The following is a 16,898-nucleotide window of genomic DNA, read 5'->3' on the forward strand; positions in this document are numbered from 1 at the left end:
CAGGGCTCCAGTTCACATTTTTGGAATTATCAGGGCTTTGACAGGGTTATTTGAAACGAAAAATTCCTTGAATGTCCACAAAGGGAGAGGGCCCAGGGGGCTTTGTGCGTGAGTGTGTGTCCAGGGGTGGGCAGCGACCTGTGCTGCGAGGGGGCTTGTATCTGGAGCTGCTGTAGCCGGGCAGGGGGTGGGGTGGCAAGGTGGGATGCCAGCGTCCTGTGCTCCCTGGGCTGCAGAGAACAGCTCTGGCCTCTCTTGCTGAATGCCTGAACCAAAGTGGGCATGGGGTATCGAGACCTCCAATTCAGAATTCTGAGGCCATGTGTTGGGGGTGGAATCCCCAGGCCATCCCCACAGAGTTGAGCTTATCTGGGTCTCAGACTCTGGACTTCTCTGAGACAAATGTCCCACTGAGGAGTGAGGACCAGGGCCCTGGGTCACTGGGGTCCTGGGGCTGGGTGTCAGGGGTCTCCAGAGCTAAGGGTTCCTGGTCTCTGGCCACCCTTCAGTCCTGAGGAGGGCCAGGCCCTGTTGAGGCTGCTGCCGGCCATCCCCATATTAGGGCATAAACTCCGGGCAGGCTGTCTGGGTGCCAAACGGTTTCCAGCTGGCCCAGCCCCCTGCAGCTTCAGCCCCACAGCCTGCTCTGGAGGGGCCATGTCAAAGGCCAGAGGTCAGGGGACAGGAGAGCTGCTGGGCGGAGACCCAGACAGAGCTCCCCTGCTCAGGACCCTGGGGCCAAGCCATGAGGGAGTGGGAAGCGGGGAGTGGAAGGCCTTTTGGGTCGAAGGATTCCTGGCCAGCCCTACCCCTGGCCCGCCCCCCTCGTCTCAGCCTTCCTGCTTCATTTGGTTTCTCAGGTTCTCCTTCACAAGATGAATTCCACAGCTGTTAGAATTGCTGACCTGCTTCCCTCTCTCAGCCCTGGCCTCGGCAAGTCTCCCCCAGGCCTGGCCAGCATCTCCCAGAAATCAAGCCTGTGGAGCCTGGCCTGCTCAGTTGGTGCTGAAGGCCTGCCGCACCCCCAGGGCTCAGCCCCTGTTGGCAGGCATCAAGTACCAGCCCAAGCGCCAGGCTGCCAGCCCCTGCAGGTTGTTGGTCTCAATTCAGCACCGGCACTTCCTCCCAGCTAGGCTGCCTGAGCCGTCCCCCGCTGGCCAGCGCCCATCCCTGGTGCATTGTTCTAGGTGTAAGGTCCTTCCCAGGGGATGCAGACGCTGGGGCCCCTGCAGTTCAGAGAAGACAGATAAGCACAGGGGAAGCCCAGACAAGGGAAGAAATCTGCCCTGGGAAGAGAGGGAGGTGAGAAACATGCCTGGTCCTTGCAGGGTCCATAGAGGAGGAGGAACAGGATGTTGATGCACCTTCTTCTTTTATCAAGAGGGCCTTCCTGCAGGCGGGGGTTCCTAGCTGGGCCTCAGGCAGACCCTGAGATCACACCATGGTCTCGTTTGGAAATCAGCAGAGAGAAGGGTGAGGGAGCTGTGCGCTGGACAGGGGACAGAGCTGGACTGGGTACACTTGGCCCGGTGGCCTGATCTCACCTGGTATAGGGGATCTGGCAGTCAGAGGGAGAGTGGGAGGGAAAAAATATCAGGGATAGAAAGAAAGACAAGGAGAGGCACAGAGAAAGATCTAGAAGGTAGTGCTTCTCAAGTCTTCAGTGAAGGGTCACTTGTCTTTATTTCTAGTATGTCACAGATCAATACTTTTGTGAAATACAAAATCACATGCTTGGATTGTGGCCGTGCCAAATTGCTGTAAAGGTTTTTTTTTCAAACTCTTGCTCTCAGCTTCTAAACTTCCTTGTTGTGGGCCGACACAGCAGTCGGGGATACCGTAGGGAAAGCAAAGATGGAGATGGAGTGATCGCCGACCTCTCTCTCATGTTCAGTACGTGCCAGGCATTGCCCTGGGCACTTGCTATGTGTTGACTTAATCTTTACAATTAGTGAGAAAGGAATTATTATCACTCCCATTTTTTGGGGAGGAAAATGAGGCACAGGAAAGCTAAATCATTTAAGAAAAACGACTAAGCGGTGGAGCTGGGATCTGAACCCAGAGGTCCTGGGCCTAAAGTCTGTGGTCTAACGACCACGGTGTCACACTGCCCGGCACCAGAGAAAGAAGGGTAAATTGACAGGCTAGGGAAAGACAAGTGGAGAGAGAGGGAGAGCCCCCTAAGGGCGAGCTGGAGCGGACAGATGCAGGGAGGGAACTCAGAGCGCAGGCAGCAGGCAGGAAGGGACGCTGCAGAGGCGGCTGGGAACTGTGGGGGCCTCGTCGGGGACCAGAGGTGGCCCCAAGGGGCCCTGCTGCTGCAGTGGCTGTGCCCCGCGCTCTGCAGGGAGCTGCTTCCTGTGCCTGGTGGATGTGGTGCCGGTGAAGAATGAAGACGGAGCTGTCATCATGTTCATCCTCAACTTTGAGGTGGTGATGGAGAAGGACATGGTGGGGTCCCCGGCCCGTGATGCCAATCACCGTGGCCCACCTGCCAGCTGGCTGGCTCCAGGTAAGTGCCTTCAAATCCTTTTCTGGGGCCACAAGGCCACCTAAGGCCAATGCTTTGCAGGAAGGGGTGTCAGGGAGGTCCCTCTACAGGTCAGGAGGCAAACATGGAACATATGGACCAGGCCCGTCTGGCTCAGGATGGACAGACAGGGTGGAGTGGCCGACTGAGCCTAGGTTCACCGGTCCTTGGGGCAGGATTGTGCCCGGTTTCCCAGCCTTACCTGCGTGGGCACCTGCCGCAGGGCCTAGGGGCTCCCCTCTCCAGCCTCGGGGAGGGTCACTCTTCCCAGATGGTCCTGGCTGCCTCAGGGTGACTCCCTCTGCGCATCTGAGGCTCCGTCCCAGGGACTCATCCCTGCTCCTTGGTGCTTGTTCCCGGGCTGGCCTGCTCCCTGCTGTGGCCTTGGCTAACTGAGGAGAGGATTGGAGGGCAAAGGTCACCGTGGCTGGACCCGGGGAAGCCTCCCCTCATCCCCGCCATGACCCAAAGGCTCAGAACCCTTCTCACCTTCCCCACAATGGCCTTTTCACGTCTAATTTTAATTTTCCTCTCAGTCGTGGCAAGATTCCACCTCTTGGCTTCTCACACTCCAAAATGGCAGTCAGGCCAGCCCCACCTGTTCCACAGGGGCACCTATCAGGCCGCAGGGCACGGCAGGGAGGTGTGGCACCCTCCCATTTATGAAGGTCCCACCATTTACTGTGTGACTTCCAGCAACTCACCCAGCTCCAGCGGCTCACACAGCTCATTTATGCCTAAATTTCCTCTAGTCTAAAAAGGGTAAAGTGATACTGCTACCAGCATGGCTGTGAGAGTCATGGATGGTTTACATAGAGCCCACCACGATGGGAGGCCAAGAAACGGTAGTTTATTATCAGAGCCTTACTTAGATAAGATTGCAGTTAGAAAAGTTCTGAGCCTTGAGTTCTGTGCAGTGGGAGTAGGGGTTGGTAGGGAACGGCCTGCCAGGGCTCCCCCTTCCCCTTCTTGTCCTGATTGTGGCTGCGGCTCCAGTTTCTAGGCCTGGCCCCCTCCCCGGCAGCCTTCCAACCCCAGGCCACGCACCTCCCCTCTCCCGGCAGGCAGAGCCAAGACCTTCCGCCTGAAGCTGCCTGCGCTGCTGGCCTTGACGGCCCGGGAGTCGTCGGTGCGGCCGGGCAGTGCAGGTGGCGCGGGGGTGCCCGGAGCCGTGGTGGTGGATGTGGACCTGACGCCCGCAGCGCCCAGCAGCGAGTCGCTGGCTCTGGATGAGGTGACCGTCATGGACAACCACGTGGCGGGGCTTGGGCCGGTGGAGGAGCGGCGCGCGCTGGTGGGCCCTGGCTCCCCGCCCATCTGCGCGCCCCACCCGTCATCCCGGGCGCACAGCCTCAACCCCGATGCCTCGGGCTCAAGCTGCAGCCTGGCCCGGACGCGCTCCCGAGAGAGCTGTGCCAGCGTGCGCCGAGCCTCCTCAGCCGACGACATTGAGGCCATGCGCGCAGGGGTGCTGCCCCCGCCGCCCCGCCATGCCAGCACCGGTGAGGCCCGGGGAGCACTGTGGGAACTGCCTTCGCGCCTTCCGACAGCCAGGCCGGCCCTGTTCCAGGACCTCAGTGTCCTCCCCCTGGCCCTGTCCTGTGTGCCTGGGAGATGGAAACCCCCTTAAGCATGCACTTCATCCCATTAAGTGGCCTTCACTCCATTAAATGTCCATTCATCCCATACATTCTTCCACTCACACAGCCTTTGCTGGCCCAGGGCGCTGGCCCTCCCAGGACCGCCTGGAGCAGGGATGGGCCTGGGAGAGGCACCTGGGTCCCTGCCCCCACCTGGCCCTCTGGCAGGCCCCAGTGCCCCTCGGCTAGACCCTGACGGAGGTCTTCCTCCTCTGCCACGTCGCAGCTGCGCCATGCTCTGCTTCCTTAAAGCAGGGAGGGGTCTGGCCGTGCTTGTTTCTCAGTGACTTTGCCTCTGTCTCCTGAGTTGGCCTCCTTGACTCACTGTACCCCGTGGCCTGGCTCATGGTCTCCCGGCTTTCCCCTCCACCCCTGGGGCCATGCACCTGCTGCCTGCTACCCTCACCCTGCTTTCCCCTTACTGCAGGGGCCATGCACCCCCTGCGAAGCGGGCTGCTTAACTCCACATCAGATTCGGACCTCGTGCGCTACCGCACCATTAGCAAGATTCCCCAGATCACCCTCAACTTTGTGGACCTCAAGGGTGACCCCTTCCTGGCTTCACCCACCAGTGACCGGGAGATCATAGCACCCAAGATAAAGGAGCGGACCCACAATGTCACTGAGAAGGTCACCCAGGTAGGCGCCCAGCTCCTGGCTCTCCCCTCACCTTAGAGAAGCCTGGAGGGGAGGGGAACAGGACTGGGTGGGGGTGGGGATTAGACAGGGGTAGGACGGGGCAGATACATAGGACAACTTGGAGGGGTTCAGGGAGGATAGGGTGGTTGAGGTTCGGCCCCTGAGAGGGTCAGGGTGGGCAGGAGAAGGCAGCCACACGGCACAACAGGGTCTGCTCACAGGTGTGGCGGGGGGAATACCGGAGGGCAAACCCACAGTAGGTTTCAAGTTAGAAGGGGCCACAGGGGTCAAAGTCAGGGGTCCTGATTCTTGTAGGCCAAGATGATGAGCCAGCCAGGCAGAGGGTGGGGACCAGGTGCTAGGGCCTGGAGGTGCTTACCCCTGCCCCCAAGCCATGGGAGAAGAGGGTTTCCTTCCCACACTGGGAGGGGAGGGTATGGTGGTGGGCGCACAGTTACGCAGGGATCAAGTCCCCAGATCCTGGGCCAGAGAAGACCACCAGCTCTTGGGAGCATTGCCCAACACTGCTTGGTGACAGGGCCAGCCTGGTGTCCTGTCCTCCTCCAGGCAGCGAAGTTCCCTGCGGTATCCCCACTGCCCAGGGCATCCTGGCTCTTTCTCAGGTCCAGGCCCTGGGGGTGGGCTGGGGGAGGGCCAGGAGCGGGTGAGAGGCCCAGGACAGGAGGTGTCCCTGCCCCACACTGCTGTGCCCTCTCCTGTCCCTCCCACTGTAGCTCCTGCGTTGGCCTGAGAGGGGGAGCTGCCCCCTCCTGCTCTCCTCCACTGCTGGCCTCCTGGGCCCTCCTCCCTGCTGGGCTCCTGCTGCCTCTGGCTCCCCAGGTCCCTGCCAGACCTCCAGCCCTTTGGCCTTGACTCCAGAACGTTCCCCCGCACCCAGACCCCATATCTGGCTGCCTTCTGTGCACCATGCCCTTGCTGCAGCAGTCTGCCCTGCTCCTCCTGTGCCCGCTGTTTGTGCCTGCTGTGCTGCGGTCCGTGTGCGCGCTCTGTATGTGTCCGTGTGCACGTGTGTTCCTGGCTCTGCCTGTCACCGGGCGGTCTCTCCATCTCTGGGTGTCTGTCTGACTCTGGCTGGCTGAGCGCTGGACTGGCGGGGCGGGGGTGTCGGGCTGACCATTAATCTGCCGCGACAGGCCTGGCTGCCAGGGGAGGGGAGGGACGCGGGCTGTGGGAGCGGCTGCAGCAGGAGCCTGGAGCGGGCTGCGGGGGCAGGGGCCGCTGGCCAGCACTGGGCGGGGCGGGGGAGCCCAGGGTGGCAGGTTGGGGGTGGGGAACTGGGAGGAGGAGGGGCCGGCTGAGGAGCCGAGGTTCTGACCGCGGTGTGCAGTGCTGGGCTGGCGGAGGGCAGAGCGCAGCACCCTGGCAGCGGGGCCCACACCAGGGGGCCATGGGCAGCCTGAGCTGCGTGGGCTGCTGTCCACGCTCAGTGCCAGGGTGACCCCAGCCCAGGGGCCCAGCCCCAGCAACCCTGGCTTTGTGCAAGAGGCCGCCCTGGAAGCCAGGCTGCCAGCCCCTGGGGCACAGTCTGGGCTGGGACTGCTGCTGGGGTGCAGGTGAGGTTCTGGCCAGGCCCTCGGGCCCCGAGGCAGGCAGGCTGGGGGGAGCCAAGTCCTCCATGGCGGTCCTAGCAGGGAAGGCGAGCGGGACATGGCCTGTGCAGCCCAGGGCCCAGAAAGGCCGGGTGAGGCGGGCTGTGCGTATCTCCAGCCTGTTGGCCCAAGAGGTAGGTGACCCCCTGGCCCCTTCCCCTCCCTTCTAGGGCTGGGGCACTGGTACAGGCAGCGGCAGGTTGGGTGCAGCCCAGAGGGCTCTGGCTCCAGGCCCAGAGAGGGCTTCTGGGCTGCAGGACGGTCTGGGGAGCCATGGAGTCCGCAGCTCTGCTCACCCGACTGCTGGGCCCAGCTCTCTCTTCTCCAGGCCAGCGGAGTGTTTCCCTAGTCAGGGCCCCCCTCTCCCATGGCTTCTGTGGCCCAGTCTTCTAGCTCAAGGAGCAAAGGGAGGAGATGGAGGACAGGAATGAAGTGGGTGCCCAGAGAGGGTGGCAGGAGACCAGCACCCTCCCGCCCAACCTCACCTCCCCCTGCAGACAGTGGCCAGCCTGGCTTGGAGGTGCTGGGCTCTATTACGCCTGCATTCTATGTGCGGTAGCAGACCTGTGGGAAGCGAGGAGGCTTGGGCTGTTTCAGGGCCCCAGGTCGAGTCTGGGGAGGGTGGGTGGGTGTCAGAGGCCACTGGACGAAGGGGAGGCAGGCTGAGCCGAGGTACCTGGCTCACCTCTTCCGGGCAGCCTGAGGTGCGGGGGCTCTCCTGGGGTCCCACAGGCTGATCGCTCTGTAGGTACCTCCTGGGAGTAACTTGTTTGCCCCCAGAGCCTTCTGTTGTCCTGGAGGAGGCTCCAGGTGATGGTACAGTGTCAGTTGAGGGGTGGTCTAGGGGTGAGTCTGACAGTCGCACCCCTCATCAGTCCCTGGCACCCAAGCTGTCTGCCTTCTCTCACACTCTTCTCCCAGCTGGGGCACAGGCTTGCTAGGATTCGCCGTACCCCACAGGTGAGGACGCAGGGTTTGGCTTAAATGAGCTTCAGTGTTCTGTGGGGCAGCAGGTCACAGGGGCTTCCATGCCTGGCCCAAGGCTGCATGGTAAGCTGGAGGTTGCAGAGCTGGGCTTGGCTCATCTGGGCCGTTAAGGTGAGGTCTTTGGGTCTAGGCCTGTGTCCCAGGCTTGCCCCACGTGTCTGCATTTGTGCACGGGGTGGTGCTGGTGTTGCTATGGGCAGACTCTGGGTGGGGAGGTCGGGGGCAGTATCTCTGCTGTCAGGCGCAGTCCCACCCAGCCCCCAGGGGGCCTGGCCTCTTGGGCATGGGGAGGGACCTTATCCAGGGGTAGTTATCTTCTTCTGTCCTTTTGTCCCTGGGGCCCTGGCCATTTCCATATTTTCTGTCCCCACCTGACCCAAAAAGGCTGCTGTGCTATGCTGTCTTAAGGAGCAGACAGTGTGGACTGAAGGCAGGGCAGAGCTGGGGTCTGGGGAGCCACACACTCCCTCCCCTTCTCCAGGCCCCAGCTGCTCCCCTGGCCCATCACATGCCTCAGGGGCCCCCATGTCCACCTGGGTGGCCAAAACCTTGAACTATGGCCTGTTTTAACTTCCAGATACTTCCTCTAAGGAGATGTTCTCCCAATAGTCCATCAAGTGATAGTGGGTCCAGGGGATCTCCAGCCTGAGTATGAGTGGGAGTCTTGGGGGCTCCACCCACCCCAGCCCTCTCAGCCCAAACACTCAGTGCTGCTGGGAGCAGGGCCAGCAACCTTGACTCTCAATGAGGCGGGCCAGGCCTGGGTTTGGCTGCCCAGGGATGACAGTGCCAGGCCAGGGGAGCTTGGGGAGGAAGCTCTTGGCTTGAGTCAGACATCTGTGAGCAAGGATTGCGGGGCAGGGGGAGGCCCCAGGGGACAGACGGAGGCTCCTGGGATAGTGTGGGGAAGGTGACCTGTCTCTTCTGGCCTAGACGGCAGGCCTGCCCCTGCCTGACTGTTAAGAGGGCAGGAGGTGTAGGTGAACTCTCAGGACTGCGTGTCCCTCTGTGTCATGTGAGCTTGTCTGTGGCCAGGTTAGGTGCTCTGTGAGCCTTTGCTGGAGTGTGGGAGGGTGAGGACTGAGAGTGGCCTGGGGCCTGGGAAGACAGGGGGCTGAAGGGTGGTGTGGCAGGGGAGTGTCTTTGTCTCTCACCCACTGGGAGGCCAAGAGGTCTGAGTCTGGGTGTCTGGTCTTCTTGTGCCAATGGCACAAAGAGACCTTTAGGTCCTCAGTCCCTGGACTCCCAGTGGTGGGGCTGACGGAATTGCAGTGGCCACCACCCTTTTATGTGCTGGGGCTGTGTCTCCTGAGGGCTGTCCCCCAATGGGCCTCCCATGCCCAGGCTGGGAGCCATGGCCCTTGCAGCATTTTCTGCACTGAGACCGTCGTGTATGGCAGGTGTGGGCAAGTGGCATGGTGGAGTTATAGCCATAGGTATGGGTCTGCGGGGCTGGTGGGGAGCAATACTTCAGGGTATTCCTGCATGGTGCCCTGAACCAAGGGAGCCAGCTAGTTGGTCTGTGGACTGTGGTGCCCAGGCTGAAGGGTGGGGAGCAGCTCTGGCCACTTGGCTGAGGGGTGGGCATTTTGATAGAAACTTTTTGGCCTCCTCTTACTCTGGTCGGCATTCTCCCTGGTGTTATCTGCTCCCACCCCGGAGGCCCTGCGGCCTGGCCCCCCAGGCAGACAGCACCCCTCACCTGCACCTGCCCTGCCTGTTCAGGTGCTGTCCCTGGGTGCGGACGTGCTGCCGGAGTACAAGCTGCAGGCCCCGCGCATCCACCGCTGGACCATCCTGCACTACAGCCCCTTCAAGGCCGTGTGGGACTGGCTCATCCTGCTGCTGGTAATCTACACGGCTGTCTTCACCCCCTACTCAGCTGCCTTCCTGCTGAAGGAGGCAGAGGAGGGCCCCCAGGCCTCCGGCTGCGGCTACGCCTGCCAACCCCTGGCCGTGGTGGACCTCATCGTGGACATAATGTTCATCGTGGACATCCTCATCAACTTCCGCACGACCTATGTCAACGCCAATGAGGAGGTGGTCAGCCACCCTGGCCGCATCGCCGTCCACTACTTCAAGGGCTGGTTCCTCATCGACATGGTGGCTGCCATCCCCTTCGACCTGCTCATCTTTGGCTCTGGCTCTGAAGAGGTGGGCTGGCAGGGAGGCAGAGGCCTGGAGGGCATGGGGAGAGTGCTGGAAGATGGTGGGTGAAGCGGGTTGCACGTGGAGGGCTCCAGAGGCATGGCAGGCCCCCCAGCTGACCCCTGCCTGCCGCCCCTCTCTCGTGGGCCACCCACTGGCTGGGAGAGGCCCCGAGGGGCACCATTTTCTAACTTGACTATAGGAAGAGGCCCTGTCTTCTGATTCACACAAAAGTGCCCTGGAAGTTAGTGGGAGTTCTGGCCAAGCACCTTAGGCTGGTGTTGGGCCTTTGAGAGGCCCAGTCTTCTCATTCTCATCAGAGGGACCATGAGCCCACTGTCCACAAAGAGTAGACTTTTGTCACAAAGCCAGCACAAAGATTAACGGGACTGCGCACTGTGCCCAGTGAGTGGGAGGTGCTTCGGTTACGAGGAGGCTCTCGGAGGAAGTCTGGGGTTTTCCCTCTGATGCCCTCCAAGGGCTGCAGGGCCCCCATTCCTCAGATGCCCCCAGCTGAATGTCTCTCCCATCCCCCCAGCTGATCGGGCTGCTGAAGACGGCAAGGCTGCTGCGGCTGGTGCGCGTGGCGCGGAAGCTGGACCGCTACTCGGAGTACGGGGCGGCGGTGCTCTTCCTGCTCATGTGCACGTTCGCGCTCATCGCGCACTGGCTGGCCTGCATCTGGTACGCCATCGGCAACATGGAGCAGCCGCACGCGGACTCCCGCATCGGCTGGCTGTACAACCTGGGCGACCAGATCGGCAAGCCCTACAACAGCAGCGGCCTGGGCGGCCCCTCCATCAAGGACAAGTACGTCACCGCGCTCTACTTCACCTTCAGCAGCCTCACCAGCGTGGGCTTTGGCAACGTCTCCCCCAACACCAACTCGGAGAAGATCTTCTCCATCTGCGTCATGCTCATAGGCTGTGAGTGCATGCCTAGGGGTGGGCATGGGGCAGGGAGAGCCTGGGATGGAGGAGAGGGAGGGTGCTGGCGGGGCCACCATCATGGCATGTCTGGGGGCTGGGGCACCAGGGTAGAGGCACGAGACAGAGCCCAGGGGCATGTGTACACCTCGTGTGTGCAGTTATGCTGAGTGGGGCTGCGTGTGTCCTTCACCTGGTGCAGGGGTGGGTGGGGTCCCCTGGGCGCTGACCACCCCACTCATCCGTGTCCCCAGCCCTCATGTACGCCAGCATCTTCGGCAACGTGTCGGCCATCATCCAGCGGCTGTACTCTGGCACGGCCCGCTACCACACGCAGATGCTCCGGGTGCGGGAGTTCATCCGCTTCCACCAGATCCCCAACCCACTGCGCCAGCGCCTCGAGGAGTATTTCCAGCATGCCTGGTCCTACACCAATGGCATCGACATGAATGCGGTGAGGCCGCTGTGCAGTGATGGCGCTAGTGGTGGGTTGGAGGGAGCAGGGTGACAGCACGAATGGTCCTACCAGTGTCACAGTATGGTTCAGGCGTCACAGTTAGTGCCTAGGGTGACCCTGAGAGGTATGTCACTCTCCTTTTACGGATGGAGCTTATTTACTGGGAGACCTCTTGCTTTGGGGCAGGCAAACCAGGCCCTTTCCTTAAGGTGTTGCATTTAATCCTTACAACCCCAGGCAGGAGTGTGTCTCTACACTTGACACTTGAGGAAACAGAGGCCTAAGCAGTGAGGCATCATCTGCAGGGTGTCCATCTAGAAGGGGGTGAGCTGGGATGGGCACCCAGGTCATCCCCACTACACGGACCCCTTGTTCCTCCCAGGATCTCTGGGGTGGGGGCTGGGGTGCTGGGGGAATTGTGCTGAGCCGCTCTGGCCCCGCAGGTGCTGAAAGGTTTTCCTGAGTGCCTGCAGGCCGACATCTGCCTGCATCTGAACCGCTCGCTGCTGCAGCACTGCAAGCCCTTCCGAGGGGCCACCAAGGGCTGCCTGCGGGCGCTGGCCATGAAGTTCAAGACGACACACGCACCGCCAGGAGACACGCTGGTGCACGCTGGGGATCTGCTTACCGCTCTCTACTTCATCTCCCGGGGCTCCATTGAGATCCTGCGTGGTGACGTCGTCGTGGCCATCTTGGGTACTAGGCCTGGGCAGGGACCGGGCACCGGGCCTGAAGTGCCCACCTCAGCCTGGAGAGTCCGGGCTCCCTGAGGACACAGTCGCTGGGGTTGCAGATCCGGAACCAGAACTGCCTTCAGGGACCTTGGGCTCCTTCAATTCACCTCAGCTCAGGCCCTCCCAGGGGGCAGTGGAGAGGAGCCCCTCCTGGGGTGGGGCTGCTGAACTCGGGGGGTTCTCAGATTCTGCCCCCCTTCTGGATCCCCCACAGGCAGCAATACTCTTGCTTCCTTAAAGCAGGATCAAATCCAGACACTCCAAGGAGTAACATTTCACCGAGGAGGTTCATTAAGTTCCCTACAGCCTCGTGCCACAAAACCATGAGCAGCCCTCGCTGCCCCCAAAGCAAAGGGATTCTGCCTTTCTTCCCCTCCCACCCCTTTCTTTCTGCTCCACCAGTATACCTGGGCAGGTGTCCCCGGACAGGGGGCTTCCTGCCCTCTGCCTGGGCCCTGTGCATCTTAGGATGGCGTGTCCTGCTGGGCCAGTGTAGATTTTTATTGCTCAGTTCAGTACAAACACATATACTTACCTCATAAACACCCCAAATAGCTGAAACCAAAGTCTCACTACCCAGCCCTTGGCCTTACTGTGTTTGATGCCTTCTGGTGTTTTCTGTCCCATGCTGTGCTAAGCTATGCTATCCTATTTTCTCTCAGTAAAGTGAATGCTGGTCTTGATTTACTTGTTAAAATCCACAGCTTGAAGAACACTATTTTATGAGGGTACAGGGATTGGCCAGGAGGGTGTCTGGGACATGGGGCTTTGGGGGGGTAGAAGGGGAGTGAGAACCCAAGGAAGCCAAGGCCAAGGCTCACAGGTTCCAGTCGCTGGGAGGCAGGAGGTCCAAGGTTCCCGGCCCTTTAACCCCCAGGGCGTGTGCCTGCGTGTGCTGGGAGCCAGGGGGATGGGGCTGGCCCAGGCTTCCCTGGCTCTGGGGCTGGGGCCACTACTGGGCGACCAAACTGAGGGGAGGCCCCTGCCCAGGGTGAGAATGCCCACACAGCAGGTGCCTACTGCCTGTGCTGCTGCCCCAGGGGCTGAGCCTCCACTCTCGGTGGCCTCCAGGGAAGAACGACATCTTCGGAGAGCCTCTGAACCTGTATGCCAGGCCTGGCAAGTCCAATGGGGACGTGCGGGCCCTCACCTACTGCGACCTGCACAAGATCCACCGAGACGACCTGCTGGAGGTGCTGGACATGTACCCCGAGTTCTCCGACCACTTCTGGTCCAGCCTGGAGATCACCTTCAACCTGCGAGACGTGAGCGGGCTACCCTGGGTGGCTATCCCCCAACCGTGTGACCTTCTCTCAGGGGTCCTCTTTTGCCTGTCAGTTAGTATCTGAGTCGGACCAGGTTGTCTAAATACCAGGCTCAGCCTTTGTCCTGGGGCAGAGGTCACATGTGTGCAAGAGTGGGAGCTTGTCCCCAGAGAGGGTGCGCCCGGCCCCACCTTCTGCGGGTTAAGGAAGGGGTTTGGGCCTGATTCAGGCAGGCCATGTGGGTGCGGAAGGGCCCTGACACCACCCTTGGTTTCAGACCAACATGATCCCTGGCTCTCCAGGCAGCACGGAGCTGGAGAGCGGCTTCAACCGGCAGCGCAAACGCAAGCTGTCCTTCCGCAGGCGCACCGACAAGGGTGAGGCGGGGCGGGGCGGGGCCGGCATGTCTGCTCGACCCAGGCTTTACAGACTTTACTGCCCCTGCCCTTAGAGCTCCCCACACCTCACCCCAGCAAACCAGATGGTGCCCTCCTTTCAGGCCCACTTGAGCTGTCACCTCTTCCAGGAGGCCCTCTTCTGCCTTCTAGGGCGGGGGTGCCCCTAAGCTTATCTGGTCCTCATGGGGCTGGCGTCTTGGTGGGTGGGTGCTGCCTGAAGCAATGAGAGCAGAAGAGACCAAGGAGGGTGAGGGGCCAGTGACGGGCTGGGGGCCGGGGCCCCAGAGAGCCTCGCCCAGCAGCGCCACTGCCCGGGCTTGGGCAGCCAGCCACCGGGGATGAGCTGGTCCCCCCCCACCGCCAGGAGTTCTCAGTCTGCTTGAGAGTGGGGGAAAGACAGCAGGCCAGCTGGGGACAAACCAGGGCATCTGCCATAGCCCCCTCCTAGGCCTGGCTGGCCCCTTCCTCTCCGCCCTTCCCCACCCCCGCTTCCCTCTGTGTCTCCTTCCCTCTCTGAGGCCAGTTTCTGTTTCCCGCAGACCCGGAACAGCCAGGGGAGGTGTCGGCCCTGGGATTGGGCCGGGCAGGGGCAGGGCCGAGTAGTCGGGGCCGGCCAGGGGGCCCGTGGGGGGAGAGCCCCTCCAGCGGCCCCTCCAGCCCTGAGAGCAGTGAGGACGAGGGCCCAGGCCGCAGCTCCAGCCCCCTCCGCCTGGTGCCCTTCTCCAGCCCCAGGCCCCCCGGAGAGCCACCGGGTGGGGACCCCCTGACTGAGGACTGCGAGAAGAGCAGGGATACTTGTAACCCTCTGTCAGGTAGGACGCGGGCCGCCCCAGGTGGGCGGGTGTGGCATCTGCCCTGGCCTCAACCCTGCTCTCTTGCTGCAGGTGCCTTCTCGGGAGTGTCCAACATCTTCAGCTTCTGGGGGGACAGTCGGGGCCGCCAGTATCAGGAGCTGCCTCGCTGCCCTGCCCCTGCTCCCAGTCTCCTCAACATGCCTCTTTCCAGCCCTGGCCGGCGGCCCCGGGGTGATGTGGAGAGCAGGCTGGATGCCCTTCAGAGGCAGCTCAACAGGTGTGGGTGGCCCCTGGGATCCCGCTTTGCCCCAGCTGCTTGTGTGACAAGGGGGAGGGTCCAGGAGGCATGTGTTGTCTGTGGGTTTTTGGCAGCATTGTAATTGTAACTGTAGGCTGAAGGGACAGTGTCTGTTCTTTGTTGGCCTGTCTGTGTGTCCAGCAGTTTGACCTTCTGCTCCCGTTCAGAGCTGAGCCAGGGACTACCACAGTAGAATGAAGAGTGGGCTCAGGGTTGACCAGTCGGCCCATGTATAGGGTGGCCCCAATGTCACAGTCACTGGCGTCCCCACTGCCCCAAGACCCAGAGCATCCTCCTTCTTGCCCCAGGCTGGAGACCCGGCTGAGTGCAGACATGGCCACCGTCTTGCAGCTGCTGCAGAGGCAGATAACACTGGTTCCGCCTGCCTACAGTGCTGTGGCCACCCCGGGGCCCGGCCCTACCTCCACCTCCCCTCTGCTGCCTGTCAGCCCTGTCCCCACCCTCACCCTGGACTCGCTTTCTCAGGTGAGTTCCCCAGCCCCAGGCCCCCCAGCTTTGCTTCTTCTGCCCTGATTCCACCTCAAACCTGCTTTGCTACCCTTTCTACATGGCCCGGGCTCCTGCCCGCTTTCCTGTCCTCCTCCCAGACGGTCTTCCTAGGAATACACAGGGCAAGGCAGGAGAGCCCCCAGACCAAGGGCCCCAGAGAGCTGGGCAAAGAAAGCAGTGGGCTGAGTGGTGTGGGCATCCCCAGGACCACCTGCGTGGCCAAGTCTACTCATGCTGCCTGTGTCACAGCCATGAGTGGCCTCCAGGAAGGGACTGACTGACTGAGCCCAGGGCCTGGTGGTGGGTGCTGTGTGCCAGGGTTCCAGGTTTTTGCTGTGACTGGCAACCCCGTCTCCGACTCTGCTGCCAATCAGTGACGCTCATGCGAGCCACCTTGCGGGGTTGTCTTGAGGGCTTTGGCTAAGCCCGGGAGGCCTTTCAGCCAGCATCTCTTTGTCCTCTTCTGAGTAGACACTTTTGGTCCTGGCCTCTTGACAGGACAGCTTGTCTGGGCCTTGAGAAGGGGGGCTCCTCTGGCCACCAGAGGTGGCCTGGGATCTGCTCCCCTCCCCTGGCATCTGCTCCCCCTCCCATATGTTGCCTGCTCCTGTTTGCAGACACCAGGGCCCACGTCGGCAAATGTGCCAGTCTCCCTTCACAGCCACCCCCGCAGAAATCTCACAGCAGACTGTCAGCACCCACAAACCCCTCCTGCCTGCCCTGGCGTGCTCCCTGGCCTCCCGAGGCCGGCCGCCAGCCTGCCTGTTTCTAGGTCCCTGAGTTTTTTGTTGATTGAAGGAAGGAACCTTGTTTCTCTTCTGTCCTGGCTTCCGTCCCAACTCAGGGCCCCTTATTCCGGGTGGGGTTTGAATTCAGCTGCCATGTTCCCTGGAGAAGAAAGCAGCTTCTCCCCGTGTCAGGCAGAAGCTCGCAGCTGCCCGGTTTGGCTCTTGCCCACTATGAATTTTTCTACTTCCAACTTCAGTGCATCCCTTTTGCGGTCCAGGTCCTACTCTGTCTGCCTTGTCCCCTCAGCTCTCTGTCCTCTGGTCCTGTGCCACCAGATTCTCCTGACCCTCTCTGTCGTCTGTCCCCCCTGTCTGCTTGGCCGTCCCTCCTTCCTGTCCCTCCCTGCAGGCTCCTTGCCCGCTCACACTCTGTGTTCTTTGCAGGTTTCCCAGTTCATGGTGTGCGAGGAACTCCTGCCAGGGGCCCCAGAGCTCCCCCATGATGGCCCCACTCGTCGCCTCTCCCTGCCGGGCCAGCTGGGGGCCCTTACCTCCCAGCCCCTGCACAGACACGGCTCAGACCCGGGCAGTTAGTGGGGCTGCCCAGTGCGGACATGTGGCTCACCCAGGGTTCAGTGTGCTGCCTGGGCCCCGCCCCTCAGAGGCCCTGCCCCGGAGGCTGCTGGCCAGGAAGGGGAGAGGAACCCGAAGGCACAGCCCCTCCCCCAGCCCTAGGGCCCATCTCCTGCAATACTCTGGGCCCAGTGGAAGGGGCAGGGGCAGAGCTGGGCAGTGGATGGGGGTCTGTGGTCCCCTCACCGCCTTGGGGCAGTAGCTGGTCTAACTGCCCAGAGGCACCCGGCCCTGGGCCTTAGGCACCTCAAGGACTTTTCTGCTATTTACTGCTCTTACTGTTAAGGATAATAATTAAGGATCATATGAATAATTAATGAAGATGCTGATGACTATGAATAATAAATAATTATCCTGAGGAAATTCCCGTGGTGCTGGAAGGGCTGTCCCTGTGTTCACATTCACATGTGCGTGTGTTATGTGGGGGCTTCTCTGCAGGCATCCTGCCTGTCTGAGTGCACAGGGCCTTGAGGGGTGGCTCCTGTATCTGGTGATGGGTGTGTTCAGTGGGGGGGTCCCCTGGGGGCCGACACAGGTCACCCCACGACTTCCTGCATCTGCCATGCCTTGCTTCCACTTACAGTAGAAGAACTGCCCAGAC

General features: G+C 61.5%; 1 protein-coding gene across 8 annotated transcripts in view; it reads left to right on the forward strand.

Annotated features, from left to right (window-relative positions):
• The window catches only part of KCNH2 (potassium voltage-gated channel subfamily H member 2), a 60,855-nt gene extending 44,460 nt beyond the window's left edge, over positions 1 to 16,395 (forward strand). For 6 of the 8 annotated variants that reach the window (XM_073238220.1, XM_017651670.3, XM_017651668.3 and 3 more), the window contains exons 3-15: positions 2,348 to 2,512; positions 3,595 to 4,032; positions 4,598 to 4,809; positions 9,132 to 9,560; positions 10,093 to 10,480; positions 10,735 to 10,934; positions 11,381 to 11,633; positions 12,743 to 12,936; positions 13,214 to 13,313; positions 13,874 to 14,146; positions 14,219 to 14,405; positions 14,735 to 14,912; positions 16,109 to 16,395. In XM_073238220.1, the coding sequence (XP_073094321.1) occupies positions 2,348 to 2,512; positions 3,595 to 4,032; positions 4,598 to 4,809; positions 9,132 to 9,560; positions 10,093 to 10,480; positions 10,735 to 10,934; positions 11,381 to 11,633; positions 12,743 to 12,936; positions 13,214 to 13,313; positions 13,874 to 14,146; positions 14,219 to 14,405; positions 14,735 to 14,912; positions 16,109 to 16,258 (3,167 nt within the window). In that variant the 3' untranslated portion in view covers positions 16,259 to 16,395. Of the gene's footprint in view, positions 1 to 2,347; positions 2,513 to 3,594; positions 4,033 to 4,597; positions 4,810 to 6,122; positions 6,554 to 9,131; positions 9,561 to 10,092; positions 10,481 to 10,734; positions 10,935 to 11,380; positions 11,634 to 12,742; positions 12,937 to 13,213; positions 13,314 to 13,873; positions 14,147 to 14,218; positions 14,406 to 14,734; positions 14,913 to 16,108 lie in introns of those variants that run through there. The other 2 variants (XM_073238219.1, XM_036999200.2) reach the window with 2 other exon arrangements.
• Positions 16,396 to 16,898: the final 503 nt, after the last annotated feature.

Source organism: Manis javanica, chromosome 6 (assembly GCF_040802235.1).
Source record: "Manis javanica isolate MJ-LG chromosome 6, MJ_LKY, whole genome shotgun sequence".
Taxonomy (NCBI): Eukaryota; Metazoa; Chordata; class Mammalia; order Pholidota; family Manidae; genus Manis; species Manis javanica.